The sequence below is a fragment of the Neolamprologus brichardi genome, chromosome 1 (genome assembly GCF_056152115.1).
Source record: "Neolamprologus brichardi isolate AB-2024 chromosome 1, ASM5615211v1, whole genome shotgun sequence".
Lineage (NCBI taxonomy): Eukaryota > Metazoa > Chordata > Actinopteri > Cichliformes > Cichlidae > Neolamprologus > Neolamprologus brichardi.
This window is the reverse complement of record NC_142104.1, coordinates 39,438,043-39,454,725: the sequence shown is the minus strand read 5'-3', so window position 1 is coordinate 39,454,725 and position 16,683 is coordinate 39,438,043. Positions and strand designations below refer to the sequence as shown.

General features: G+C 41.6%; 1 protein-coding gene across 1 annotated transcript; it reads left to right on the top strand.

Moving 5' to 3' along the window:
- Positions 1-298: 298 nt before the first annotated feature.
- On the top strand, positions 299-3,786 carry foxr1 (forkhead box R1). Its single transcript, XM_087845080.1, has 7 exons — positions 299-431; positions 598-690; positions 1,318-1,547; positions 1,943-2,011; positions 3,030-3,157; positions 3,326-3,558; positions 3,758-3,786. Exons 1-7 carry the CDS (start codon positions 299-301, stop codon positions 3,784-3,786), a joined length of 915 nt encoding a protein of 304 aa, XP_087701206.1.
- Positions 3,787-16,683: the final 12,897 nt, after the last annotated feature.

The following is a 16,683-nucleotide window of genomic DNA, read 5'->3' as shown; positions in this document are numbered from 1 at the left end:
ATACACGTGTGTATGTGTGTGTGTGTATGTATATGTATATGTATAATACAGGTGATGCTGTTTAATTGATTCAGACTGAGAATCTTGTTTTTGGAAGGTGTTATTTACTTTGACTTTTTACACCTGAATTGAAATTTCTGCTTACTGTAGACCTAAATGTGTCCAGTCGTCACAGGCTGCATCCTGTTAGGATTAATTGTGTCCAATTAGGCTGTTTAGCTCCAGCTGTTGTATAGACAGTCTGCAGGCCCCCACATTTAAGAGCTTCTGTTGCACAGAGAGGAACCAAACCACTGAAATGCATTCAGCTATGACCTTACAGCTTAAAACCAAAGCACAACTCTTTGATCTGCATTGCTCTGTTGGTCTGACTGACTGGGACATGGACAAGGAGCTGAAACTGGCTACAACCACTGACCAGTTATATCATGGTGATGGATAATTTTTTTCTTCAGTAGTGTTTGCTCTTTATTTTGTCATATGGATGAGCAGTTTTTAATTCCTTCTGAAATAGCGAGTCAATCTGAAGATCAGACGGTGTGTATTTTGTCATTGTGTGTGTGTGTGTGTGTTAGTGTGTTTGTGTGTCTCTGACAGATGACAAAGTGAGTGATCAGTATGTGGTCCAGAGGCCTTCTGTAAGCACCTCGGAAAGGAAAGATGAATGTATTTGGTACGATAAAACATCAGGTGAGCTGCATTGAGTCCCACCCCATAACTCAGCACCAAATGACTCCTTACAATCACTCTGTTTCTTAGTTTGCATTTGAAAATGTGGTTTGTGTAGTGTTTGAATGAAATGGCAAACAGTCAGTTTAGGACACACGTTGGGCTGCTTTACACACTGAAGTGTGATTTGATTGAAATCCTTTTATTTATTTTCTACCTTAAAGCACGTTTCTTCTAATACACAAGGATGCAGTTCTGTTACCGTACTGAAATTATTTGTGCTTTGTGTTTGGCACTACAGTGCTGTATGCGTGTGCTTGAGTGTTGCATGCTCAGCTTTGGTAGCCTACCAGTATGCATTTACATCCTTCCTTTATTGGGCCAGTGCACAGTGACGGACAAACACAAAAGATGCCTGCTTGTCAAAACTTTGCTCCACCACTCTACTTTCCAATTTTATTTTATTTATTGTGTGTGTACTGTGAAAGGAGGGAAACTGTTACAAAGAATGTGGTTTTTAATGTCTTATCTGGAAAATGAGCATCCACATGACACTCTTGCCTCTGATTTTTATGCTTCTGGCTTCATGTGTTGGAGAAATTATTCTTAAGTGATCACTGTAGCAAACTGAATATTTCTGTGCATCAGATACTTTTGTGAAACCAAACCTGTGGCTGCTGGTGAATCCCAACATTGCCTGCCCGATCCAGTACAACAAGATTGATGCTGACGTGGGGCCTGTGTGTGAACCTGCTGAGGAAAGCCAAACTGGGCTCCTGGAGACCCAATGTCCCCTGACAGCAGAGCTCCAGGTGTTTTCCTGCCATGATGGTCCTCTCCAGGGGGAGCTGCTGCAATCAGTTTCTTCTGAGTACACGGTACACACTAACCGCTCACAGCCACTCTATTATGCATCGCCTGTTTCTGTTTGCAGCGGCAACCTTACTTGGAGTGCTGGGTGTTTCTGCAGAGTCTCAATGAACATTTCATTTATTTTCTGGATTTGACATGTGAGCGTAGGATTAAACATTTGTGTTCATGGGCTATCCCAAGGCATTCATTAAAGACCAAACGCATTACCATTGACCAATAAACATGGGTCACAGGCCCAGTCTTTCATTATTTGGTGTAACTAATCAAAAGTGATTTCAGTCTCCACATCTTTTACATTTATTTAAATACACGTTAAGAACATTGCATTTAAAAATCCTGTAAGGATTGAAACAACCTGTATCTGTTAACTGTCAATAATCTGACCATCACTGATGATTAGGTCAAGAATGATGTCATCTCCTCTCAACCCGTCAAGAGCAGACGTAAGGGGAGGACCATAAAGCCCAGGGTGAGAACAATATCTTTGACCTGAACCAGTTTCCTTCAGTGGGATGCAGGCAGCTCATTACTCGCCGTTTTTGAAGTCTTGAGAACCCTTTTTTCCTCAGACAGGCTTTTGTCCAAATGAATTAAAATGAGAACATTTTCAATTAAAGCTACAGTGTTTTGGAGGAATTTAATGAATTGACCCAAACGAAAACAAATTAGGATTCGGTGTAAAATGTAATTTAACTGAGACAAAGTCAATGACGTGGCTGCGTATAAATGGGCATTTTGGAGAGACAGTTTCCTTAGTCCCAATAAAACTGCATCTACATATTCTGCAATAATTGGGCAAATGCCGTAGGCTCTCAGTGTTTCTCTTTATTGTCATTATTCTAGTTGCTCCTTTCTATGGTGCTTAACTACTCCCAGTTTTTGTGCATGTTTGAATTTTTAAACTGTTCAGTGTGTGTTTTTTAGTCTTATAATCATGAAGCTTTAAATGCAGGTTTTGGTTTTTTTTTTGGCTGGTCGTGATCTTTATGCTCTCACTGCATTAAAAACAGTTATGATTCTGTTATAGGAGGAATTTTGAGTGAAGAAAAGCTAAAAACAAAATTTATTGCTGCGTGCAAAAAATGCATTTCAGTGTTTGCTATTATCCACACACACAACAGCAGCCCCTCTCGCTCTTTTTTTTTTTTTTTTTTTTTTTTTTTTTTTTTTTTTTGCATTTGCGCTTGCTTGCAATGTGTTGCTTGCGCTCAACATTTCTGCTCGTCAGTGTTCAACTTTTTCTGTACACGGTTTTGTGGCAACAAACCAATCACAGACTTGGATGCAAAAAAAATCTGATTGGCTGTTTTGGTCTCCAATCAGCTCGAAATGCAATATCCCAGAATGCAGTTCATTTAGAATGGGGTTTGTGAGTGCTGTCTTTCAGGTGTGTGAATGTTAAAATTGTTTCAACGTGAATGGGCTTTTTATTTTTGTGTGTGGGGTTTGTTTTTGGGGTTTTTTTTGTTTTGTTTTTTTCTTTTCAGGACAATAAGCCTCTTAAACCAGGCTGCTGGCCCCGTCCACCAGTCAATTACTCCATCCTCATTGCCTTGGCGCTCAAGAGCAGCCATACAGGGAGCTTCAAAGTCCAGCAGATTTACAATTTCACCAGGTTAGGATTTGATTGTCTAATTGCCCACAAGGTTACTTCACCTTGCATGCTAAATGAAACACATGATTAGGTCTTTCAAAACATCAGATGGGTCCCTTTTCATTTAAGTTATGTTTGAACTGGATAAAACTGCTGCACTATCTGATGTGACTCTCTGCCCGTTCCCAGAGAGCACTTCCCATTTTTTCAGACGGCTCCAGACGGCTGGAAGAACACTATCCGACACAACTTGTGCTTCAACAGCAGTTTTCGCAAAACTTGCAACCAGCTGTGCAGAGATGGCAAGAGGAAGTCATGTTTTTGGCAACTTACTTTAGATGGCCAGCGGCGCCTTAAGGATGAGATCAACATGCTGACGGGAGAATCTTTAAAGCAGCTGGAGAAGAGCATGTCCCACCCAGGTAAATGGAAAGCAATCTTGATGTGAGGAAAGCTCATAGCTCCAGTTTACTGTCAGAGCTGGTAAGGATAATGGCAAGGAATTCAGTTTAGTACCACGTATGTAAAGAAATGGCTTTGGAATAAAACTCATTTTGAGTGTAGAATTAAGTTTGAGGTGCTGTTGGTTTGCAACAAATAACTGCTTTCTTTTTGTTTCAGATATAATTCGGAGCTTATTTCCTATGTGATTTCAGTTAAAGTGGGAAATGTGCATTAACCAGTAGCATAATAAAGCATGGTGTAAAAGATCCATCTGATGCAGTGTTCATTAGTCCAAATGTATTAATCTGTCTTCTTAAAAAAAAAAAAAAAAAAAAAAAATTCAAGGTTTGAAAAGTGCTTGAATTTCAGATGCGGTGCTTGAAAGTGTAACTGTATTTCATTCACCACAAATAACTATCGGAATAGTTTTCTTTTCAGATATAAAAATTGAGTCGCAAAATTTCCCCACCTGGGCTGCCTTGCGCCTGTTTCAACGTGTGACCCCCCCCCCCCCCCCCGTCCCTCCCTCGGACAGTCTGTGATGAGTGCGCTAACATACCTTGCTGTTTTAATGAGTGTTTGATGGAAAAACACAAATTTTCCAGTACGTGTACGTTACACATGCGTTTTTTTTTTTGTGTTTTTTTTTTTTGTTTGTTTTTTTTAAATTATGATTATTTTGCTATCAAACTCACTGGAGAAATGATTGAAATGCACTGTGTGATGCAGTATGGCAGCGCTATTATGGAATATGTTGTGAACTTAGCTAACATTACTTAGCAGTGATATGAGTTAATTTACTCAAGTGAGAGCTTTAAACATTAGCCCAATACATAACTAGCCAACTGAGGCTTTCTGATTAACCCTCTGGGGTCGACGGACCCAGAGTCTCCATTTCAACTTGGGTCGAACGTGTGGACTTCAAACTATACACCAGTTAAATTGTGTTGATAGGACACGTAAAACCGATGTTTTTTGTTTTTAATAAAACAGTGGCGTTTACTCTGGTGTTCTGGGAATCCATCCTACCTGGCAAACCGTCCTACCCGTTGTTTCTGCGCATGCCCACAACACACAATTCAGTGGCAAATTGTCCTACCTTTGTGAATATTTGCTAGAAAAATACTCTGACCGGTCAGAGTTACTGCCAAACCAACCTACCTTTGAATGTCACCTACAAGCAGTGTTGGGGAGTAACGGAATACATGTACCGCCGTTACATATTTAAAATACAAAATATGAGTAACTGTATTCCGTTACAGTTACCGTTTAAAAAGGTGGTATTTAGAATACAGTTACTTTGTTGAAATGGATTACACGGCGGTACTTCCCTGTTTCATATTGTGGCGGGTCAGGACTGTTTGGGTTTTGTTTGACAGCTACGTTCTGTTATTCCAGGCGGCAGCGTTACGGTTGCCATGGTTACGGGTGACCTCTCTCTCTGCGTGTTTCCTGGGTGAGAGAGCACCTGCTGTTGTTGTGCTAAGCTAAAAGGCAGAATGCTACAGGTATAGCTCTAAAGAATGTAGCATCATAGGCAGTGTAGTCCGTGCTGCAGGGAGAATGGCCTGCCATACCCGTTATGTGTCTGTGAGCGAGGGAGAGAAAAAGGGAAAAGTACGAGCTGTCATTGAGCAAAAACGGGAGCTGGAAGCATGTAAATATAATAATAACCACTGCAGCCAAGAAGAGTGCCTGACGAGCCCAGTTGTAAGTAAGCTATTAAGACTCAACTGTACACAGTGTTCGTGTTTTCCTCCAAAACAATAAGTTCTGTTGGAGCAGCCTTTCAACGCCTCTCTCTGTCTCTCACTAGCAAACTTGACCCAGACAACAAAGTAAAGCTAGTTTTCGGCTACGAGCCCGACACAGAACCCACCGTATTAGCCAGAGGTCCCTTTACTACGGTTCGGAGCCGCGGACCTTCAGTAACAGTAATAAATCACAGCAATAGTACATTCATGTAGTTGTAAACGGCATGATAATATATTAAGTAATCCAAAGTATTCAGAATACGTTACACTCATTGAGTAACGTAACGGAATACGTTACAGAATACATTTTGGGGCATGTATTCTGTAATGGAATACATTTTAAAAGTAACCTTCCCACTGCCTACAAGCATACTTAAACTGCTAAAATTTTGTGGCAAATCATCCTACTTTTGTTAATCTGAGCTAGAAGCATACTTTAATAACCACATTTCAGTGGCGAACCATCCTACCTTTCTGAATATGAGCTAGAAGCGTACTTTAACAGCTAAAAAATTTTTTGAGTTGCATAAATTTGTGTGCCGCCTTCTTTGACGCAGAACACCTGATTTTCCTGTAAATAGTTTTAAATGGTTGTATGAAAAACGTCTGAGCCTTGGATGCATTTTTAGGTAAATAGTACCATATAACTTTGTTTGCAAAACTTGTGCATATTTTTAAAGAATGTAAAATTTCTATTTGTATTTTAAGTTATAAAAATGATTCGTTAAACATGCTTGTGGTTTTTACAGTCAAAAATATGACTTTTTACTCGTATTCAATTTTTTTCTGAATTTAGATAAATTGTGCTGATCCAGTTTGTCAAAATAAGAAAATAACAGATTGGCAAGAAACAGTTTTTAAAGGTGAAATATAGAGGCCAAATCAAAAGTAGTCAAAAACGGCCAATTATACCCTGGACCTTAGAGGCTAAAAGCAAAGTTGTCACCAAGTATTGTTTATATTTGTGTATTGCTGCAGCTTTTTAAAGTATTAACTTGGTGCCTTGGTCCCTCAATGGTAATATGAGGGACTGATCCATATGGTCACAAAGGATAGAGACTTGTTTCTGTGTGACCAAAGTTCCCCGGTTTTCATTCAAAATGTGTTTATGGTCAGCACCTACACATCAAGCTACTTTAACATTATAAATGTCTTAAAGGTCACACTGAGACAGTACACAAATGTGTGTACTTTGTATATGAATATGTCATACTTTAAGGCTGCCTGTTTATTTAAGGGAGATGGACAAAATACATTGGAATTGTACATAATATCACAGATGACATGATACAAAGACTACATTAAACTTGTCTGTTTTCTTTTGCAAGACATTTGTCCTCATGTAAGTCTTTCCTTCATTTGACAACAATGAAATGCTTTCTGCATATGTGCCAACTGTCAGCAGTGATGGGAATAATGGCGTTACTTTTTTTCAGTAATAAGTAAAACTAATTACTATTCCTATTGTTACAACACCGTTACAGTTACAAGAAAATGCGGTCCGTTACTATTTTTTTCAACAAACAGACGGTTGAAGCTGTGTTCAGTTTACCGCGTCCTATATCCGTTGCATGGAAGTAGCTGTAAGTAATCTGGCCGCTACAACTTTAAGCAGCTGTGCGCTCCTTCGGACGGTAATCACGATCACTGTCTAGCACAACACCTGGAGCTAAGGGGGCAAAACAATCGCATGAGTTCTGCTGTTTGACTGAGGAAGAATAAAGTAGTCGTGGTAAGCCAATCACATGACCACTTAAAGACAAAGCAACACGGTAATGTATACCAGTTTTTAAATTGTGCTGATGGGCCATGTAAAACCAGAGTCATGATAAACAATATATATGCGTGTTGGTGTTTTTTTTTGTTTTTTTTTTTTTTTCTCAATAGTTTCATCACGTTCACTGTCCAAGTACGGTGGCCCCAAGAGACAAAGCACGTACAAGAGCTCCGGGACGCTAGGGGCATTGTTGAGCTTTTGTTACCTAGTAACTACTCAAGCCAGGAAGTACCAATGACCGGATTTGGGGTCTGCAGCCTTAAAGGCCGCATTTTAAGGCCGATTACGTCACACCGACACGACGAAGGCTGTCCCAATTCAAAGGCTGCTTGAAATGTGGCCCTCACATGCGTCCTTAATTTCCCTGAATTTTAAGGATGGGTCGGTGTAGCCTTCATGGCCCAACATATCCCAGACTTCATAGCGTGGCGGTGGTGTGGATAATTTTGTGGAGAAAAAACGGCGGGAGCGGACGAAAAGTAAACTTTCAGAAGTGCTGAATATAATGTCACTTATGCGCAAATGTTTTTATAATGAAGAACATTAAAACATTACTGTTGGCCACATGTCGGGAAAGTTATGTGACATTAGTGATGTTTGTACTAACTTGGTTTTAAAGCCTTTACTTTTAAATATACGCCGTTCAATAGTTGACTTTAATCTTACAGATAATGTGATGATTTTATGGATAATTAAACTCAGTCATATGTCCACAAACACAACAAGCAGAAAGTCAGTGATGCTGCTCTGTTTGCAGTCCTGAATATCACGGCACAAGCAGGATTCACTGCACTGTTAATGTTAGCTATGTTATATTGCTGCCTCTGTTCGGTGGTGTCGACCCAAACGGACTTTAACGTATGTTTGAACGAGCTGACGGTTCACTCGTTAAGCTGAAAGATGCTTTAATCACAGGAGTCACACATGTGTCCACTGTACCATCTGGGAACTCTTCTTGTTTAGCACTCGTAATAACACAAACACTAAATCCTCCTTCTCTTGTGCTGTTTTGTAGCAGTGTCTACACCTGAGACTGTCACCTGTCTGTCCTGCACTCTCTCTCTTTTTCTTTCTGATTGTGGAATAAAATTATGAACATTACGCTTGTGTTTGAATCCTGCAGCTTATCACACATTTGATTTCCATGTGTGACAACTGCAAGTGTCCAGATTGAGGACAGACTGAGGGACCCACTGCTGCACATCATCTGTGAGACTTTGCACCCCTGATGATCCACCAAGACAAACTCAGCAGTGTGTGAGGAGGAGGAAGAGCCAGCAGCAGCTGACAGATGGAGAGAATAGACAGACTGTTCCCTGTTTGTGAAGGACTGCTAGAAAAGTTTAACATAACTAATTGTCTGTCCTGAATCAGTCTTATTAGGTAATGTTCAAATAATTTGATCATTCCAGTGTTTTCAGTGTGGGAGAAAGTACTCAGGGCCTTCAAGTTACACACTATGAAAGGCAGCAAAACGTTTAATATTCAGAAACCTAAAGTATGTATCAGCAGCAGAATGGAGCTAAAAATGTTTGTTTCAGTTCTATGAAGCTTTGAGTATTTTGGATTAGTAGCACTGCTGTGTTTGTTGCATCATATTGCTGTAATTGTTTATATGCTTTATATATTCTAACCCATTTAGCAGAAGTCAGCCTGTTTAAGGCTCTGATATCTATTCTGTATGACTTAAAGCAGTTATGACATGGTCTGATTTTCTCACCCAATAAAGGAATATTCAATATATCAGTCTACTTTTCATTTTTATCTGAAACAGTTATCACAGCTTGTACATTTTCTTTTTATAAATATATGTATGCAATGAGCCAAATTTAGTAATGCCAACATACTGAAGGAACAACATTTGTCTCTTATATATGATACACCTATATATAAGCACTGTCAATATACATTTTGAACCAGCTGCAGACGTCAGAGTAACAACTGACTGACCCCCATATAAAGTGCGTTACAGTAGTCCACAGGGGAAGAAATAAAAGCATGGATCACGGTTTCAAAGTGCTGCCTAGAAAGAAAAGATTTCACTCTTGCCAGTTGCCTTAAATGATAAAAACTGGACTGGTCCAACTTAAAACCAAGGGCAATAACAACAGGTTTAAAATAAACTTCCAGGGGTTCCAAATCAAAAGAAGAGGACTCACAGGGGCCACTGGGTCCAAACACCAACAAATCTGTTTGTTTGTTTTTTCATTCAAATTTAAAAAGTTTAGAGCCAACCAAGCTTTAATGTCATCTAGGCATGTCAAGAGAGGTTTTATTCAGATGCCATCCTTCTGCTTCAGAGGCAAATAAATTTGGCAGTCATTCCTATATACTTGTCTTTGAGTGAAGATTTAAGGTGATAAGACATGTAAATAACGGCAACTTGAATCTGTACTGAGGCTCAGTATTTGACACAGTTCATGTTCACTGCTGTAATAGCTAATAATGATTAATATAATAACTATAATATTGGCCATATTATATTTACATTACCAAAGTGATAGGACTTTAGTCTCATGAAAAACATTAGCTAATTGTTATTTGCTAGCTAATCTTAAATGAGTGTTCAGTAGCCTACAGAAATGAAGCCCAACAATCATGTTTTACTGTCCTGTGGTCTCAGCCTCAGATACTTATTTAAAAAAATTAAATCACACAAAGCTCTTGTAGAAACAAACAAACAGATGAACAAAATATGTTCTCCTTCATTTCTGTCAAACAAAGTTGTATGACATGTTTCCAACGGTTAGTATCATGGTTGCTAGGCAACCTGGGAAGGGCGACGGAGACTAGACCGTCCCATACAGCCCATGTGTTTGCAACAAACTTTTTTTTTTTTTTTTTTTTTTTTTTTGTTCTTTTGCCTGTCCCGTTTGGCTCTTTTGCCATCAGAATTATTGTCTAAAGGCGAAGAAAGATGCCCAACGGTTTTTCTTTACCAAATTGACCATCCCAGCTTTGCCGTAATGGTCCATTTGATTCACCTTTTATTCTTTATTTTATTTTCACTTGCTGAATACGGGACAGACTTGACTGGGGGAAAGAAAAGGGAGAAAGAAAGAGGGAAAGAAAAACAGTTGAGAAGAGGGACGGGGGAGAAGGGCAAAAAACAAAAACCAACAGAATAAGCAAAAAAAAAAAAAAAAAAAAAAAAAAAAATACATATATCGATCACCTGGATCACCTGTTGAGAAAGAAAAAAGAAAACAAGCAGAAGAAAACGAGAGTAATACAATAAACAACATCACAATGATATATGGGAATATGACAGTAAATACTAAATATTAAACATTATTGTGCAGCACGTAAGATCGACAGCACAGTGTGCATTGAGGTAGGAGCCAAAAAGGGTGTAGTTTGTGTGTGTGATCACCCGTGTGTACACCTGTGAGCATGGACGCGCTTGTTTTCTTAAAAGGTTCCCTCATGTAATGATCTGCTAGAGGGTGTGGGGGGCCACTGCCCCGTCCTCCAGGGCATGAAGCAGGTATGGAGGAGATCAAAACTCCAGACATCCAGAGGCCCCCAGAACACAAGAGACCAAGGAAGACCAACAGAGGGGCAGCCGTGCCACTGTCCCAGAAAGAGCTGAGGAGAGTCCCAGATGAGGGGTCACCCAGCAGCCACGGAGCAGAAGCCAGGGGGGGTTGCAGCGACGTGCCCGTAAGCTCCGCCGGCAGCCAGCTGTGCCTGAGTGACCGAGCCCCAGGCCGAGAGGCCGGGGGCACCCCACCTCCGAAGTGGCCCAAGCGAGCCCCAGGCTCCAGGCCCCGATAAGCAGCCGCCAAGGAGTGAGCCGGTGTGTACCCGGACGCCCACCCCCGGACACAAAGAACCACCAACGCACCGATGTCTGAGGGAGTCCGCCCCCGGCAGGGGAAGTGGTGGGGGGAGATAGGCCTCCAAACCTTGGAGGGCCTGAGCTGTCCTCAGAGAGGTGGCGTCTGATACCCAACCTGACATATGGACACAGACATACAGGCACACACAGATACAAACATCCATTCCCACCCTCATGCTCTCATATGCACTTACTCCACACTTAACCAACGTGGAGACAGACATAAAGAGACGCTGTACACACAATCACACTCCCCAAGCGTACTCTACGAACCGGGTCTAGGTACCCTTGCCCCTGGAGGGGGGAACCGCACCCAGACCCAGGTTGTGTTACCCTTTTTCCCTGCGGTGGGGAGAAGCAGACCGCCCCGACTCCGCAGCAGCAGGGAGGCCCCACATTCCGGACCCCAGTCGGACGGCCAACTCCTCCTCCTAGCCCCCCTGCTCCAGCAGACCGCAGAGAACGAGGGTGAGAGAAGACTCCTAACCTCCCTCCACCCGCTCATTGTAGTGTTGATGTATGTGTGTTCTAAGGTGCATTTAAAACCCAGGAGGGCATGGAGCTACCTGCCAGAGAGCAGCAGGTAAGCGCATAGTCCCTCCTGCTAGCCCTCAATGTCTACGTGTATTTAAAATTGAGAGGTGGGCAACGACGCCAGGGGTGAGGTGTACACCCTGATGGTAATTGGGATTCCGTGTAGCGTGCCCACCCCCAAGATCCTATATGTATGTGTAATGAGAGTGTGAGTAATGTGAATGTCTAAGTTGCGGGATAAAATTGAGGCAGAGGCAGCCAGAAGGGGACAGAGGGAGGGGGGGGGGGGGGGGGTTACCTCCTCTGCACCCTGGTGACACACCCCTACTCCAAGGCCCTGCATATGTGGGTGGTTGTGGTGGAGCGGGAAGAGGGAGGCAGCTGGAGATGGGGAGGGAAGGAAGGGAGGGGCAAGTGACCCCTCCCTGGGGCCAGCTCCCCCGCTGACCCCAGTAGGCACCCCCATACTCCGCGACCCGCCAGGGAAGGGGGGCCCAGGCCCATCCGAACCGGGGCCCAGTGCAGCGGCGCCGCCCGGCCCCACAGAGCCCGGGGCAGTCCACCCAACCCCACCACAGAGAAAACTGCACCCACCCCATCATCCACTCATCTTCCAGACTACATAAGACAATAGACGCCCAGGCTGAGATCTTCCTCCACCTCTCCTGTATCTCCCCCTCTTGCAGAGAGAGTTCCTGAGAGAGGAAAGCTCCTGCAAGATGTGACAACCCCCCCCCCACCAGTTGAAGAGCCCCCCAGGTGGCTCGGCGCACCGGCGGCACCCCGCGCCAGTGGTGGGCCCCCATATACCCACCGGCCCACAACCCCGGCAACACACCAACCAGGACCCAGGCCCCCGAGGCCCGGCCAGGGCCCCAGGCCAGAGCCGGAGCGCCCCCAGAACCTCACGCCCGTCCCGGACCCACCCAGGGGCAGCCAGGCTACCAGGTCAGTAACCCCCGTCCGTCAGCACAGACCCTCCCCTAGCCCCGCTGCACGTAGCCACGAGGAAACCGTCACCTAAGAGCCAACAGAGCCCCTAATTGGCCATGACCGCTACCCCGGGTTGAGCCCCCCAAGGAAGATGCTCCCGGGGGAACCCCCCGACGCCCTAAGCCTGACCCTACCCCCACACCAATCACAACAGTGAAGGCGAGACCAAAATATGACCCCCCACCCCCACTAGGTGATGGAGCTGATCAGAGGAGCCCAGAGCGATTGATCTGATGTGGTGGCAGAGGCTGTATCAAGACTAATGTAATCTAATAGATAATTTCTATATTGGTTAGAATTAAGATTGTTTTTATTTTTCCAGTTCATGAGGACTGTTTTCTTGGCTATGCATAGGGCAGTGAAAACCATATGGGCTATATTCTTTTCTGAAGTGACATTATCTAAGCTGCCCAACAAACACACTAAGGGGGAAGTTGGAATGTTACATTTCAGACACTTTGATAAGTCTTCACATATCTCGCGCCAAAACTTCTGAACTGGTGGACAGAACCAAAGAGCATGGATATAATTGTCCGGTGAATTGGTTTGGCAGTGTGAGCAGTTGTTGGTAGATGCAAAGCCCATCTTGAACATCCGATGACCTGTATAGTGCACTCTATGTAGTATTTTGTATTGAATTAATTGAAGACTGGGATTTTTGATTAGATGAAAGGTTTTTAAGCAAATCTGAGACCAGACGTTTTGGTCTAAGTTAACTGATAAATCCGCTTCCCATTTTGCAATAGGAAGTGATATTGATTCATCTGTTTTAGAAAGCATTCTGTATATTTTGGATAGCAATTTGGGGGTTTTAAGAGTAAAAAATTGAACCACACTTGGTGGTGTTTGTAGTTCAACTTGACCCGGTTTAAATTTCTTTTTTATTATGGATTTAATTTGTTGATATTCTAAAAATCTTTTCTTGTTGATCCCATATTGTGTAACTAGTCTGTCAAATGAAATAAATTCTGTTCCTTCTAGTATATGTTCTACATATTTGATTCCTTTACCATTCCAATCTGAAAAGTTTATCATATTATTGTTTTGTAATATGTCAGGGTTGTTCCAGATAGGTGTACGTTTGCATGGGATTAATGAAGACTCTGTCAACTTCAGAAACTCCCACCATGCTGTCAGAGAAGAGCTGATGTTGATGCTTTTGAAGCATTCATGTCGTTGGATGTTTGAGCTGATAAATGGTAGATCTGAAATCTCTAGATTATTGCAAAGTGCTTGTTCTACATCTAGCCAAGGTTCATCTAAAAGGGTATGTTTTAGCCATCCTGAGATAAACTGAAGCCTGTTGGCTAAGAAGTAGTGCTGAAAGTTAGGTAGTTCTAATCCTCCTTTATCCTTGGTCTTTTGTAGTGTTTTTAAGCTTATACGTGGGGGCTTATTTTTCCAAAGGAATTTGGACATATATGAATCTAGAGATCTGAACCAATCTTGCGGCGGTTTAGTTGGGATCATTGAGAATAAATAATTTATTTTTGGTAATACCATCATTTTTATAGCAGCAACCCTTCCCATGAGTGATATGGGTAGACATTTCCATCTAGCCAGATCACCTTCTACTTTCTTTAAAAGTGGGGTATGGTTTAATTTAGTTAGATCTGCAAGCTTGGGAGAAATATTAATACCTAAATATTTTATATTTCCCGATTGCAGTGGAGTAGAAGAGGAATTATGGAAGCAGCAATTAATAGGAAGGACTGTAGATTTTGACCAGTTAATTGAGTAATCTGATATTCTTGCAAAAGAGTTTATCAATTCAATCACCCCAGAGATATTGGTTTGTGAATTTTGGAGAAAGAGTAACAGATCATCAGCATAAAGGCTGATTTTATGTTCCACGTTCTTGCATTTTATGCCCTTAATTGCTGAATTCTGTCTAATTGCTGCTGCTAGTGGTTCGATAAAAATTGCAAACAGTGAAGGGGAGAGTGGGCATCCCTGCCTGGTGCCCCTCAGGAGACATAAGCTGGAGGATGTCTGGTCATTTGTTCTGACACAAGCTGTTGGGGAATTATATAATATTTTTAACCAGTTGATGAAAGAAGATCCAAAACCAAATTTGTGTGAAGTTGCAAATAGAAATTTCCAGTTAACTCTGTCAAACGCTTTTTCTGCATCTAAGGAAAATATTGTAGTTTCAAGGTTTTTACTGTATGAGTAGTCTATCAAATTAAGTAATCTACGTGTATTTGTTGATGAGTGCCTACCTTTTATGAAACCAGTTTGGTCAGGATGAATTAAGAGGGGGGTTATTTTCTCTAGTCTCTTCGAGAGAGCTTTGCAGATTATTTTGAGGTCTACATTAATAAGGGATATTGGACGATAGCTTGAGGGATATACAGGGTCTTTGCCTGGTTTTAGCAGGAGATTAATGTTTGCAGAATTCATATTTGATGGAAGTCTGCCCTTTTCTTTGATTTCTAACAACGTTCTGTAAAAAACTGGTGCTAGAATCGTCCAGAATTCTTTGTAGAATTCTGCAGGAAAGCCGTCTGGACCTGGAGCCTTATTATTGGACATACTTATCAGGGCTTCCTGGAGTTCACCTGATGTCAGTGGCGAATCCAGTGCCATTGCTTGAGCTTCTAATAATTTTGGGAGAGTTATGTTGTCTAAAAATTGATCAATTTCCTTTTTAGATGGGTTTATTTGTGGTGAATACAACGTTTTATAGAAATCCCTGAAAATGTTGTTTATTTGTTTCGGTTCATATATTGTGTTCCCAGATGAATCTTGAACAGCACATATAGTTGTTTTTTCTTTATTTATTTTTAGCTGGTTTGCTAGAAATTGACCGGATTTATTACTATGTTCATAATTTTGTAAGCGTAGTCTTTGTACTAAGAATTTTGTTTTTCTATCAATTATCTCATTTAATTCTAGTTTTGTTTTGCGTATTTTGTTCAATGTTTCCTGATCTTGGTGGGACGCGTAGGCTTCTTCTAGTGATTTGATGTTTTTTTCTAATTCCTGAATATTTTTGTTTTCTTTTTTCTTTTTATGTGATGAGAAAGAAATTATTTTACCTCTCATCACAGCTTTCCCTGCTTCCCATAAAACAGAAGCTGATGTTCCGGGAGTGTCATTAAAGTCTAAATATGAAGTCCACTCTTTTTTAAAATATTTAATAAAGTCTTCATCTTTAAGCAGTGATGTATTAAATCTCCAGTTTTTACTTGGCATAGTATTATTCTTGTGCATTAGTGTTAAAGATACAGGAGCATGATCGCTGACAGCTATAGGGTGAATCTCAGTGTCTGAAACGTCACTCAGCAGTGAGCTGCTGACCAAAAAATAATCTAGACGAGAGTAGGAGTGATAAACATGTGAAAAAAAAGTATATTCCTTACTGGTGGGGTGAAGGGAGCGCCATGCATCGCAAAGACCAAAGTCGCTCATATACTGTTTGATTATATTTGTGGACTGCCAATTACGCTGAGTTCCTGCTGTATTGAGCCTATCCATTTCTTCATTCAGTCCAAGGTTGAGGTCGCCTCCAAGCACAAGTGTGCCATCTAAGTGTTCAGAGAGTGCACTGAAAAAACCGTGAAAGAATGAGGGATCATCAACATTTGGACCATATACACTTACAATACATAGCTTTTTATCAAGTATAGATAGTTTAATGATTAAGAATCTGCCCTCTGGATCTATAACTGTATCGAGTACTGTGAAATTAATTTTTTTATGGATTAAAATTGCTACTCCCCTTTGTCTAGAATTATAACAAGCTGAGAACACATTAGGAAACTCAGGTGTTTTAAGTTCATTCGAACCTCTAAGAGGTCTGTGGGTCTCTTGTAAAAGGACAACATCTGCCTGTAGTTTTTTGAGTTGGTTAAATATTTTTAACCTCTTTTCTCTGGAGCCAGCTCCATTTACATTCCATGTAACGAATCTTAGTGCACCCATAGATGTCTGTACATAACTAGGGGTGTACTCTGTGTGTGTCGCTTAGACAGGTGGAGAGAATACATCACTTGTTCATAAATAAGGAGAGGGAGAGAGAGAAAAAATGTGTGGCAAGATGCTCCCTGAGTCTGACTATGTGTTTGCATATTTACTAATATGAGTATGCTTGGCTTAAGTGTGTGTATCCTGTAGGTCTGTGTGCGCTGTCTGACTGATGTAAATGTGCTGCCGTTGAGCGCATGACTGTGCGTGATCGTGCAGTGAGTAAGTGTCGAAA